This window comes from Tenrec ecaudatus, chromosome 7, assembly GCF_050624435.1.
Source record: "Tenrec ecaudatus isolate mTenEca1 chromosome 7, mTenEca1.hap1, whole genome shotgun sequence".
Classification (NCBI taxonomy): domain Eukaryota; kingdom Metazoa; phylum Chordata; class Mammalia; order Afrosoricida; family Tenrecidae; genus Tenrec; species Tenrec ecaudatus.
Window position 1 is genome coordinate 76,436,775 of NC_134536.1, and position 12,914 is coordinate 76,449,688.

The 12,914-nt window shown below is 42.0% G+C and overlaps 2 protein-coding genes across 4 annotated transcripts in view; one reads left to right on the forward strand and one right to left on the reverse strand.

Moving 5' to 3' along the window:
• Positions 1 to 12,914, forward strand: part of GPR63 (G protein-coupled receptor 63) — a 50,503-nt gene that overhangs the window by 2,267 nt on the left and 35,322 nt on the right. The gene's annotated exons all lie outside the window — the stretch shown is intronic.
• Positions 8,060 to 9,267, reverse strand: LOC142452815 (exosome complex component RRP43). The gene has a single exon (XM_075554016.1). The coding sequence runs from the start codon at positions 9,245 to 9,247 to the stop codon at positions 8,417 to 8,419; it is 831 nt and encodes a 276-aa protein (XP_075410131.1). The 5' UTR covers positions 9,248 to 9,267; the 3' UTR covers positions 8,060 to 8,416.

Genomic DNA, 12,914 nt, shown 5'->3' on the forward strand with positions numbered 1-12,914 from the left:
ATTCAGTGACGATAATATAGAAGCGCTAAGAACAGTAGGTCTACACAGACCAGAAGTTAAAAATAGCTCATGTTAAGGGCTGATCCTCTCTTGAGCATTTTGAGTTCGTATCACTTGACACTGAGAAACACGGTTTATCATCTCTTTCTTCTTCTGTCACAAGGCTTGGATGAGAGAGCCATCTGCTGGGGTCCTAACCAAATATATATCCACTAAGATGGACTGAAATACCCCACCAAGGATAGATGAACAAGGCAGTCTGAATTTGCTTCAGCGGCACCGTGGGTTTGCAGTAGTGCGCTCGGTGCCTGCTGTTTTTATGGGAGATCAAGGTGATTCCCACTCACTCTTGAGACGCAGTGTCACAGTAGACCGCAACACTGCCCGACCCTGCACCAGCCTCGCAAGCATGAGGTCCTTTTGGACAGGAGACCAGCTCTCACCTTCCTGGCTTCCAAGTTGAGCTTCATCCGAGGCAGATTGATTTGCTTGTTCTTCTGGCCGTTCATGCTACTTTCAATATTCTTCCCCCATACCATAATTCAAATGCGTCCATTCTTCATCGGTCTTTCTTACTCACCGTCCAACTTTCAAATCCACGTGAAGCAAAGGAACACACCATGGCTACTGATCACACAGTTGGAGGTGGCAGTGCACCCCGAGGTGCCCCTACTGTTTCCATGAGTTGGATCAGCTCAGTGGTAACTGGTAACTGATGGCGGAACCCACAGGTAACATGCGCTGCCAATAGCATGTTTCTTTTATTAAACACTTAGAACATTATCCTCAGGACACTCTCCATAGCTCTGGGATCGGACAGCAGACCTGTAAGGTAACGCAGGCAAATCTTGGGAGAGTTTTGTGACTTGGTTTTGTCAAACAATGTCTTAAATTGATTTGAGAGAGCCAGCCATTAAAACTTTGACAAATAATACCGATAGTGCAATTCTCCAGTCACTGTAAGCAAAAATTCTCCAGTCACTGTAAGCAAAGCTGTCTGCCTGCCTTTGAAATATTTCTTTGTATGCTCCATACTGATGCTGCTACATTTCAGCAGATAGATGACAATGCCAAATGAAATGAAGTAACCTTTCAAATTAGCTTTTGCTTTTATGTGTGAGGCATTGACCAGAAATGTGCTTATATTTGGCATACCTACCCTTTATTTATTTATTTAGCATTTTCTTGGGAGCCTATACAGCTCTCATCACAATCCATCCATCCATACATCATGTCAAGCACGCTTGTACATTTTTTGCCATCATCATTTTCAAAACATTTTCTTTCTACTTGAGCCCTTGGTATTGGCTCCACATTTTTTGTTCCCTCCCTCTTCTACCTTCCCTCCCTCATGGATCCTTGATTATAAATTATTAGTATTTTTTCATGTCTTACACTGACCGATGTCTCCCTTCACCCACTTTTCTGGGGTGATATGTAGATTGTTGTGATCAGTTCCCCCTCCCCCCCCCACTCCCTTTACCCTCCCTGTCTGACTACTCTCATTATTGGCCCTGAGGGGTTGATCTGTCCTAGATTTCCCGTGTTTCCAGCTCTTATCTGTACCTGTGTACATCCTCTGGTCTAGCCAGATTCGTAAGGTAGAACTGGGATCATAATAGTGGGGGGTAGGAAGCATTACAGAACTCGAGGAAAGTTGTATATTTCATCGGCACAATACTGCACCCTGACTGGCTTGTTTCTTACTTGTGACCCACCTATAAAGGATGTCCAGTTATCTACAGATGGGCTTTGGGTCTCTACTCTGCACTCCACTCTCATTCACACTGATAAGATTTTTTGTTCTTAGTCTTTGAAGCCTGATACCTGTTCCCATCAACACCTCGTGATCACATAGGCTGGTGTACTTCTTCCATGTGGGCTTTGTTGCTTCTCAGCTAAATGTCCACTTATTTATCTTCAAGCATTTAAGACCCCAGATGCTATATCTTTTTATAGCTGGGCACCATCAGCTTTCTTCACCACATTTGCTTATGCACCCGCTTTGTCTTCAGGGATCATGAGGAGGGCATATGTACCCTTTACTTTAATGCATTTTCTTCTTTTAGCCATTCTGGCAGGAATGTGTATAGGGTGAGTACTTAATGTGCACTTACAAATGATAATACTTCATATAGTCCGCATTGTGTCTCTTCAGCTTTCAAAATATAACTTCTTTTTATGTTTGACTGGGAGCCTGAAATCATAGACTTCAACAGCGGACAGGATTTTGGTCAATTATAGTTTCTGTTCCATGGGAATCTTGTGCTTAAGATCGATTGTGTCCCTAATTTTAACCAAATGATCTTCAAAATAGATATTTTTGCAACCACAAAACATAGAGAACATACCAAATAATTTGCAGTGTGGGCAGCCCGACATGTTTTGGTGTGTAGTTGGCTTGAGGCAGTGTGCCATACTTAAAAAAAAAAAAGTTTTCTGAAGCTGACAGCAAGCTTTGTGTTTGATCCATAGTATACAATGCTTTCAGTCTATCTGCCAGTAAATAGGGACAGGATTGGAAAACGCAATTTGTTTTCACTTCTTTCTATGTGACAGAAGATTAAGGAACTGAAGCGTGAAAACACAGCATTAAATATTAGACTGATAATTCATGTTCACTAAAGCCTACTAAAAAGTTAGATCCATGGGGTTTCAAGAGTGTTTCTGTATTTGCAATTAAGAGGGTACTTTTGTCACGTGGTGGTGCTCTTGGGTAAGTGATGAACTGCAAGGTCAGTGGTTCAAACTTACCAGCCATACCATGGGAGGAAGTGGGGGGCGGGATGGTGGCATCTGCTTTAGTAAAGATTTACAGCCTAGGGAGCCAACTAGGCTTGCTGGAAGTTGGAATGACTTGATGGCTGTGGGTTTGGGCTGTAGGTTTTGGGATTTAAAACCACTATTCTTATCAGTATTCTCTCTAGTTGATGTTGCTCAGAAATTCTCTCTCTTAGGCTCCGTTAGGAGCCCTGGTGGCACAGTGGTTAAGCTCTTGGCAGCTCACTGGATGGTGAATGGCAAGAGCCCACCAGCAGCTCTGGAAGAGAACGGCCCTTGCCATTTCCTGTACCGATTAGCGCATAAGGGAGCCCCATGGAGCAGTGCATCTCTGTCCTACAGGGTAGCCATGAGTCTGCATCCGCTCGGCGACACGCAGCAAGAGATATAACTTAGGTTGAAACACACTCCCAGGTAGGCACCGTGCCCATCACCTGGCACGTATGTTGTTTGATCTTAGGTATTTTTGGTTAAAATCATCTCAGTCATTACAGTCATAGACTTGGCATACTTTTTGAAGTATTTTTACTAAAGCGACTTCGTTTTATTTTTTTTCTCTCTTTTTATTTGACTTAGTCATATAATTAAAACACTTGAAACATGTTTTTAGGCAATTCTTCTGTGTGGATGCTTTTTAAGGCCCTGCCTTGAGGAGGTGGTGCAGAAGGGACACAGGAGTCTACCCTTCTACACGATGGCGGTTACTTTGCAAAGAGAAGCGTTTTTTTTTCAATTTGTTTTGTTTTTTTAAATATACACAAAAATGCATAAGTAACTTTAGAGAAAGAATATTCGCAGGCATTGAAGCTTGGATCAGAAGAGTTTCATCTAAAAATAGTTAAGACTCAGCTAAGCATATGTGCCAGGTGATTGATTGGTAAGGGGTCTGCTTTAGGTTACTGTTGTAAAGTCCGAGTTGGGTCCAGGAAGTGCACATATCAGTGGGACTTGTGGTGGAAAGGGGGATATTGCCGTCCAGAGGGGCCAAATGCTTGCTGAAGTGTGTACATGTCATAAAGTGCATTGCTTTCATCCTTTTAGCTTTTTAGGCCCGTCTCCTCTAGCATTCGGAGAAAGTGTCTTCTTGCGTCCTTCCAGCTCATTCCTACTTATTACAATTTCAAAATTTTCCCTTCTTTAAAAAAATGTCAAGCTCTTTAATGATACATTATGACTTGTGAATTTAAGATTCCCATGTTTCCCCTAATAAGTATTGGGTGCATTTGCTCTCACTTAAAGGTATAATTATGTTGGGAACTTCTCATTTTTGCTTCTAGTGTTATGTACTGTTTCTATTGTAATATTCACATTTTGTTATATTCTAAAGCTATGAAATGCCATTTTTCTTGTTCTGGTGTTCACACATTGTAGAAATCAGTGTAGAAGCAATCTTACCATGCAAACTCATCTGACACTAGTCTAAATTAATTACTTTAATCTTTAAAATGGACACATTTCAATTTTTAAAAAGCTGTGACACTTTTTTCCAATGCATATGTTATTACTGTTGAGTCTTTGAGCCCTAGCCTGTTTTTCCTTCTCATAAATTAGACATTTCTGTTTTCATATACTTATATTTAAACACATTTATCATTTTTTATTACTGCTTCTTCTAAAATATCCAGATCTTCTGCTTGGAATCATTTACTTCCGACAATCAGATTCTTGGCTTTTTTATTACTAAAAAGAGGCAAAGAAGGAAGAAGGAAGGGGCAGCGATGGAAAGACACTGTATCATTGTTTGGGCTGACAGTCCCTTTACTTCACCTTTATTTCGTAAAAGAGCAATTCCCAGATTCTGAATTCTAGTCTTCAGCCCAACAAAGAATATCATTCCGTTGTCTTCTACGTTGTATTGCTGCCCTTGAGAATTAATCAATTGACTGAATTTGTTATCCTGTGTAGGTGATCTCTCTTTTCCTTTTGGTTGCTTTTAAGATCTTAAGAATTTTATGATTTTCTTCTAAACTCCAACTTTATGTTTGCTAGACCTTCTGAAATTGTTTTCCTTGTCTCTTTTATCACTTATCTTTTCTCATTGTTTTTTAATTTTCTGGAGAATGCCTTCTCTTATAACTGGTAGTTTAATAATTTAGCTATGTTTGATGTACAACGTTGGTGAATTAGTTTTCAATACTATTTATATTTTCAGTGTTAGATATGTATTTGGTTCCTCATCAATTGTGTTTTTCACTGCATGTTATTTGAACCTTCTTAATTAAAAAAGTATTTTATGTTCTTTGAGTAATAATTTCAGTCAGTGAAGATTTTTCTACACCTGTTTCTGCCCCCCTTTCCCATTGACCCAAGCTATTGCTGTTTAGCTTACTTTTTGGTTTTGAGATTTTCTCCTCTGAGCTGGTCATTTTCTGTAAAATTGATCTGTGCTTGCTCACAGGCCTGGTTGAAGGTGATTTCCCCTGAGGGGAAACACATTTGCTTCTGCTGTTATGAGTGTGCAGAGCCACTGTTCCAAACAGAATAGGGGTCGTTCAACTATTTCAAGAGGTAGCATGGGATCCAGAGCCATTGGTCTTGAAGGAAGAAGGCCACGATGCACAGGAAATATTGAAGAAAAGCAAGGCTTCAAGAGTTGACGAAAGGTCAGCTGAAGCACTCAGGGGTCTATGCCAAGAAACTTGGAAGACAGCCACCTGGCCGAATGACTGGAAAAGATCCATATCAGCGCCAATTCTTAGGGTGCTCCAGTGGAATGTTCAAAATATCAAACAGTATCACTAACACCACATGTAAGTAAACTTTTGCTGAAGATAATTTTAAAACGGTGGTAGCAATGAACCAGCAAAGCTGTCAGAAATGTAAGCATCATTCAGAAGAGGGTATGGCACACGGAATATCACTGCTGATGGCAGGTGGATCTTGGCTGCAAGCTGAGGATGCCAGTGTGCTAGGCAGGTTCTCTAGGGAAGCGAAACCAACGATGCTCACGTGTGTATGTAAAGAAATAAATGCGCATTAGTAACATGGCGCACACAGTTGCAGAAGCAGCTAAGTCCAGTCTGGTTCAGTCTGCAGGTCAGATGCTAAACTGGAGGTTTGTTTCGGAACTATGGAGCTGCTGGAGATGATGAACCCGGAAGCCGGAAAACAATCAGGGAGCAAGCAGGGAAACCACAGGTTGGAGAAGGCAGAGATAGAGGGATGTGAGGTCAGCAGGTCAGGCTCCTGGTCGCACAGTTGAATGAATACAACATCTTTAGAGCCAAAGTAGATGAAACAAATGCAGGATCCAGACCAGAAAGGAGGGAAAGTATCTATATGTATGAAGTAGGCCACACCCCTGAGAAAGCATCAGCAGGTCTGTCTTGAAGGGGTTTGATTGTACTCCGCATTAATCTTCCTCAGACTACTGGGCTGCACACAGCAGATCCCATCATGAAGGCCGTCTCAACTGCCAGGCCACTGAGACCCTGGCCTAGCCGAGTTCACACAAAACCTAGCTCTTATAATTAGATATATATTTACTTGTGTTTTATTGAGCATGTAAAGGCATTAAACTATGTGGATCATAGCAAACTAGGGATCACATCGAGAAGAATGGGAAGTCCTGAATACTTAACTGTGCTCATGTGGAAACTGTACACATGAGTGCCAAGAGGCACTCCTTTGTACAGAACACTGAAATACTATTCGGTTCAAATCAGGAAAGATGTGCCTCTGGGTTTGAGTTCGTTTATTGTGCCAACCTGGCCGATAAACAAATGTGGGGTTAATTGGATGTCGGAGAGATAAATGGCTCTGTGAGCCTCACCTTTCGGGTTCTCAAGTCTCTTGCTTTGTGATGGTCGGACTGGGGTGCTGCTACCTTAGCCAGTTCCCTGTTTTATCTGGCAAGGCTCACTTTCTGCAAGACATCCTCAAGGAGAAGACATGTGGACCTACCCTGATGCAGCCCTGGGTGCTGGAGCAGCCTTGTACAGACCCATGCCAGCACTGAGATGCTTACACACTCACTGACTCTGCTTTCCTCTTGCAGTTGACGTCATTGCGTGTGTTTTGTGAGATGGAGGAGGACTTTTTTGATTGGTGTTGGACATATGGGTTAATGTTGGACTTGTGGGAATGGGTAGCACTAGGTTGGGACGTTTTCTTGATGTGCACTTACCATTTATAAGTGAGTTTCTGTTGATTTGTTTCTCTAAAGTACCCAGACTGTCACAGGGTTGTAGCCTTTCATCATACTTATTCGATCTGTATGTTATGCAAACATTCCAAGAAGCTGGTCTCTATGAAGAAGAATGTGGCATCAGAATTGGAGGAAAGCATATTAAGCGCTTGTAGTGTGCAGATGACACATCCTTGGCTGCTGAAGGTGAAGAGGGTTTGAAGCGCTTGCTGATGGAAATAAAAGATGGCAGCCTTCAATATTGATGGCAACTCAATGTAAAGAAAACCCAAAGTCTCCCAATGGGACCAGTAGACTGTCATAAGAAACAGAGAAGAAATTGGAGTTGTTGAGGGCGTCATTTTGTTTGGCTCTACGTTTATCAATGCCTGTGAAAGTAGCAATCAAGAAATCGAAAGCCTTCCTGCATTGAGTAAATCTGCTGCTTAAGAATTCTTTAAAGTGTTGAAGAGCAGGGGTGTTCTCTTGGAGGGCTCACGTGTGCCCGATCCAAGCCATGGCATTTCCATCCACCTCCTATAGATGGGAAAGTTGGGCAGTCTTAGAATAAGGAAGAAAGAAGAGGGATCGGTGCATGTGAATTTTGGTGTTGCGGAAGACTATTGAAAGTACCATGGGCCCCAGAACAGAAAACATCTGTCTTGGAAGAAGGACAACCAGAATGCTTAAGAGCATGCAGATGGCAAGACTCCATCTCATGGCCGCTGGACCCTCTTATCAGGAGAGCCCACTCCCTGAAAGAGACCGTCATGCTTGGAGAGGTAGAAGGCTCTGGGCCACAATAGCTGCAGCGCTGGCCACAGACAATTGTGGGGGTGACACAGACACAGGCAGTGCTTAGTTCTGTTGCAAATAGGGTTGCTGTGAGTTGGAAGTAAACTGACAGCACCTAACAATAACAACAGTTTTTATTTCTAGTTCTCCATTGACTTGAGTATGTTTTAAATTTTACTTCTGCTTGAGCTTTTAAAATTTCTAGACATATTTGCATAGATCCATAGTTATTGACTTTAGATTGCTCGATTTTAGCTGATTTTACTCCCATAAATGTCTAGCAGTATTCAATAGTAAAATGGGATGGGAGAGTTTGAATTACTGAGTTTTTATTTTTATTTATTATTTTTTTTCTGAGTCTCGCATTATTTATTTTTTTCCTCTTTGAAAAGAGCATTGAATCAAAAGTATTTTGAGTTTTTACTTCATTTGGTTTTGGGTTTGTTTTTTTTTAACATGTTGGTATTTTACATTGCTAGATGTACAAACTTTATATAGAAGCACAACCCTATGATTTTTAAATAAACAGGGAAATGATTTAATGAACCTAGGGTGGTTTTCCCTAAGTCATTGCCTTTCAAAAAAATGGTTTTCCTGCACGTGACTGACCTACGGAAGACAAGGAACATCAAGAATGTGGTTTGATACTGAATGCAAAGGCTGGTGCACAGTGCTAACAGATCCCATTTCTACAAGACGCGTGGAAGATGTGGTTTACTTGGGTTTCATACTCTGAATTACTTCATCCATCAGTTTTTTCACTTCTTTGTGTCTTGTAACTGCTCGGGTCAGGCAGTCCTGCAGTTTAGTGCCAGTCAGTCCACTCCCACCTGGTTTGTGCAGACTGCACAGTTTGCCCTCCTCATCCATCACTATCGTTAAGGCTCCGGTGGCCAGATGTTCCTCTTCTCCAGTTGGGTCAACTATAAGTAAAGTGTCATCAAATATGGCAAAGGAAGTTGCAACTGGATAATGTCTAATATTTAAATGGCTCCTCTTCTTTAAATTAACTTTGGCTAAGGCAGTTTCTTCACTTATGGTGACTTCCGGCAGCTGTACATTTTTTAAAGCAGCTAACAAAGCAAACGTGCAGGCGTCCAAAATGTTCCCATCATAGTCCAGACAAAGGAGATCGCAGTACAGAACCCAAGCCAGCTTTCCTTGAGAAATGCATAAGTCCTCTTTCTGAATTATCTGTGAATTTTCAATGACATCTGCAATGAACTGGCTAGCCACTTGGGCGTCTTCCCCAGGAGGTCCAGACCGAAACCTCGGTGAGCACAGGGGTGGCAGATCCACGTTAGGAACTACATATCCTTTATCAGGGGCATCTGTTGGTGGTGCTGCAAATTCTGCTTTAATTCCACAAATAACTGTAGTATTTCCTAGCTTCACCAAAGCCGAACCATCTGCAGTACTAATTGAACCTATGTTGACAGTGGTGGTCCTAAATTCACCAAGTTCTCTTCCATCAGGGCGGCAGTTCTCCTTCAAAAACCTCCTGTAGTACTCCAGCGGCTCCACAGTTTTGAACCCGGCCGCCATCTTCCCGCGCGCATGCGCTGTCCCCCCGAATTACTGAGTTTTTAAAACCTCCCCCCTGTACAATTGACTGGTAATCATGAAGTGTATATTTCTAAATAGGCTTAGGGACAGGTTTTAGACAGTCATAAAGCATCTTTTCACATAATTGTATATGTGTGCATATATATTTATTACTTTTTCCTTTTTCAGGACTAGCTTGTAGTTATAGGTTCTCTGAAAATCTATATAACACCACAATCAAGGATTGTAATTTTATTACTATCCCTTCCTACATGGTCCATATTTTTTTGTTCACTTTTAATACATAAAATATAACCTTTCTAAGCCCTTGGTTGCAGTTGGGGTTTTTGGACAGAGGTAATTTTATAATTCCAATCTATTATTTAAAATTGTACTAAATGAAATGTTTTGTGGACAGTAAATTAATAAGCATATCTTAACCAGGAACTATAGGTTGTTTGCTTTTGTCAAGAGAAAGCAAACATTTATGTGTCAAGGTATGATACAAGATGCTTTCTTTTATCTCCTCAGTACTCATTTCATCATTTGTCATTTGCCTCTGCTGATAAGAGTTTAAGTTTCTGTACAGGATGTTGCCATCAGTACTCTCTTCCCTTAAGCCCCAAACTTCATCTTATTTATAGTCTTCGGTTTTTAGTTTTGCATTTTTGTTCTTTAGTGTTTTCGTGTACACATTTCATTTTCAGCCGTTGGTCTTCAACTTTGACCATGAAAGACATGGCCAGCAACATGTAGTTTCTGTTACATCCATTACTTCAAATGGAATTAGTAGTCATCGTTGCCTTTAGGTAGAGTGCAGGAGCAAGTTAAAGATGACCAACTGGGAGGCTCTTCATGTTTGTTACTATTGAAAGGAGAATTTTTCTATGCTTATTTAAGAGTTATTTAAAAAAAACCACACCCTGCTTTTTATGGTGAATTACATGAAGATTTACTGAGCAGATCATCATTTTTGTTTGCATTCAACAATTCATATACCCTTTGCTTTGTCTTATTCATTGGAATCTCATCAACGTAACCACGTATTGCACTCTCTCCCTGACGCTCCTGCTCCCGTTCCTCCTTCCAGACCCTTCTGAACTTTGTCCTTGGACGAATGCTGCCCTCTGGCCCTCAGTTGGTGGATTACTCAAAGGCATGCTTGCCTCACTCATGTTTCCCCGTCTGTTATACTTTGGGTGGAAATTGAGCCATAAAGTGAGTTCTGTTTCAGACTTGCCAAGGGACTAGAAGCCATAGTCTTGGAGGTTATGTCGGCCTCCATCCAATTGGGAATCCTGGTCACATTTATGGATTAGAGTCTTTTTATTTTTACACCTCAATTTGCCAAGCATGAAAGGATTTTATTCCACCCTAGAATCTAAGTATAAGCAAAGAACTCAACAGAATGAGATTCTCGAGCAGAAATTCCCAAATTTATTTTGGCTACCACCCCTTTTTCAAGAAAGAAAACACGACTCCGTGCAAGCCTAGCGATCGAAAGCTCTTGCAGGCTAGCTCAGAATCCCGGTTCTCGGGGAGCCTCTACCTCGGCGGTCCTCCTGGATCGCTCCACCTCCCAGGGCGGCATGGCCCACTCTGGGAAACGTGCATGGCTCTAGAGTGGAAGCTTCAGAGATTGTTTCTATTCTTCTGGAAGATGAGGACAAATTAGTAAAACAAAAAAGCTGACCAAGAGGTCAGCAGTTTGAAACCACCAGCAGCCCCATGGGAGGAAGGTGAGGCTTTCTACTCCGGGAAAGAGTTTCAGTCCTACCCTGCCCTGCATGGTTGCTGTGAATCTGAATGGGCTTGGCGGCAGTGAGTGCGTGTTATATAAAGCATTGACTTATTTTACAGGAGGACATTTTCTTATTCAAGTATAATATAAACTTGAGACCTGAGTGAAGATTTCACTACACACTGTGCTTTGCAAACTAAATAAAATTCATTTTCTACTTAATTCCAGCATAAGCAATATTCCACATATAAAAAGTATTTCTACATTCTTTTCCTTAACCATTAAGCAGATCTGAAATTTGGGTCATGTAGTTTAGTGTACTATTATGGAATATGTAATGAACCCCCCCCCCACTTTCTGGTGTCAGTCATTCTCTCATAAACAAACAGATAGAGAGACCCCGCATCCGTTGCTGATGAGTTGATTCTGACTTACACTGGCCACAGACTAGAAATTTCCCATAAATTTCCAAGGCTACTGGTGGTGTAGTGGTTCCTCATGGAGCTGCGATCAGCAAGGTTAGAAGTTGGAAACCAGCAGCTGCTCCAAGTGGGAAAGAAGGCCCCCCCCCCCCCCATATAAACAGCTACAGTCTTGGAAACTCCTGCGCTCTCTACCCGGCTCTGTAGGGTCGCTGTGAGTCATCATAGGCTTGATGGCGGTGCTTTTGTTTTTAAACTTCTGTCTGAAGCAAACTACCTCCTCTTCTTTCTCCCATTGGGCACTTTGGGGATAGCTGCCAGAGGTGCTTTCCTCTCATAACAACAACAACAGAGTCGCTGCCTGCCGTCAGTGCGGCCTCAGAGCCTCTCCCTGTGGCTTTCCCAGACCGTAACTGGCCCAGCGCACTGCTGATGGTTTCAAACTGCTGACCTAGGACGCTATGCGGGTCGGAGCCACTCTCAGAGTCCTATCTCTTAGGAGAAATGGACTGGCAGTGGAATGAGTGAACTATTCTTTAAGACTGACAAACCTCCACAAAATGTGAGTAGTGTTGATTATCCGCCTGTGTTCAGTGTTTCTCTTGCCCCCTTTTTGGACAAATGCAAATCCAGGAATTGCCATTCTGATTCTTACCCGACAGCAGGCCAATAACCCCCCAAGGATCCCTGGTTGTTAGTCGCGGGCCAGTTGCATCAGCGCTTTGTGAACTGCAGCGCTCTTGTGATGCCTTCTTCTTTGAGCTGAGGGCCAACCGATTGCAGGCGCCTCACTGTGACACTGTCAGTGGGAAGCTCATTAATGAGCCAAGCACCACCAGGGCCGCTCCCCCCCCCCCCCGCCCCTGCATCCCTGGGGATTTTGTGAGAGGCGGTGAGAAATTATTCTTCGGCATATAGCAAAGGGCCATTTCATCACCTTGATTTTTTCCCCTAATATTTCAAAATGAGTAGTCCATATTTTCTGTAACAAAATTCTTTTTAAAGGTATTTTTAAGGGGGATAGGGTGGATCATGGGAGATGTTTTGCAGTCCTTTGGATTGACATATGTGGAATTCTTTCCACTTGGTTGGTTGCCCAGTAAACTTGATTTAAAATTGAGATACATAAAAGAAATGGAGTTGGGTTATATGACATAGGCAGTTTATAGGTGAATCCTGTTTTATATCATGATTAAGTAGAGGTTCCTTCAACTTGGGAGGTTTCAAGAAACAGGAAATTTTACTGAATTTAAAGTAATTAATGAATCCTTTGACTTTTATCCATTTTTGTAACGAAATATCTTTCATTTCCTCCCAATTGGTTACTCTCGCCCACCTGTCCCCACCCAAAAATACAAGTTAAAAAACAACAGCAACCTATAACTTGAAAACCAGAGCACACTAGTTTCCAGTCTAGGACATTTTGGATTCCTCTTAACGGATAATACCCCGGGACAGGGCATGAGGGCTAGAGGAGGCTGCACTAAAATACGGACACATAAAT

What these genes read in the sequence shown, in the direction of transcription:
- LOC142452815 (XM_075554016.1), bottom strand. Translation starts at nt 9,247, where the DNA reads ATGGCGGCCGGGTTCAAAACTGTGGAGCCGCTGGAGTACTACAGGAGG.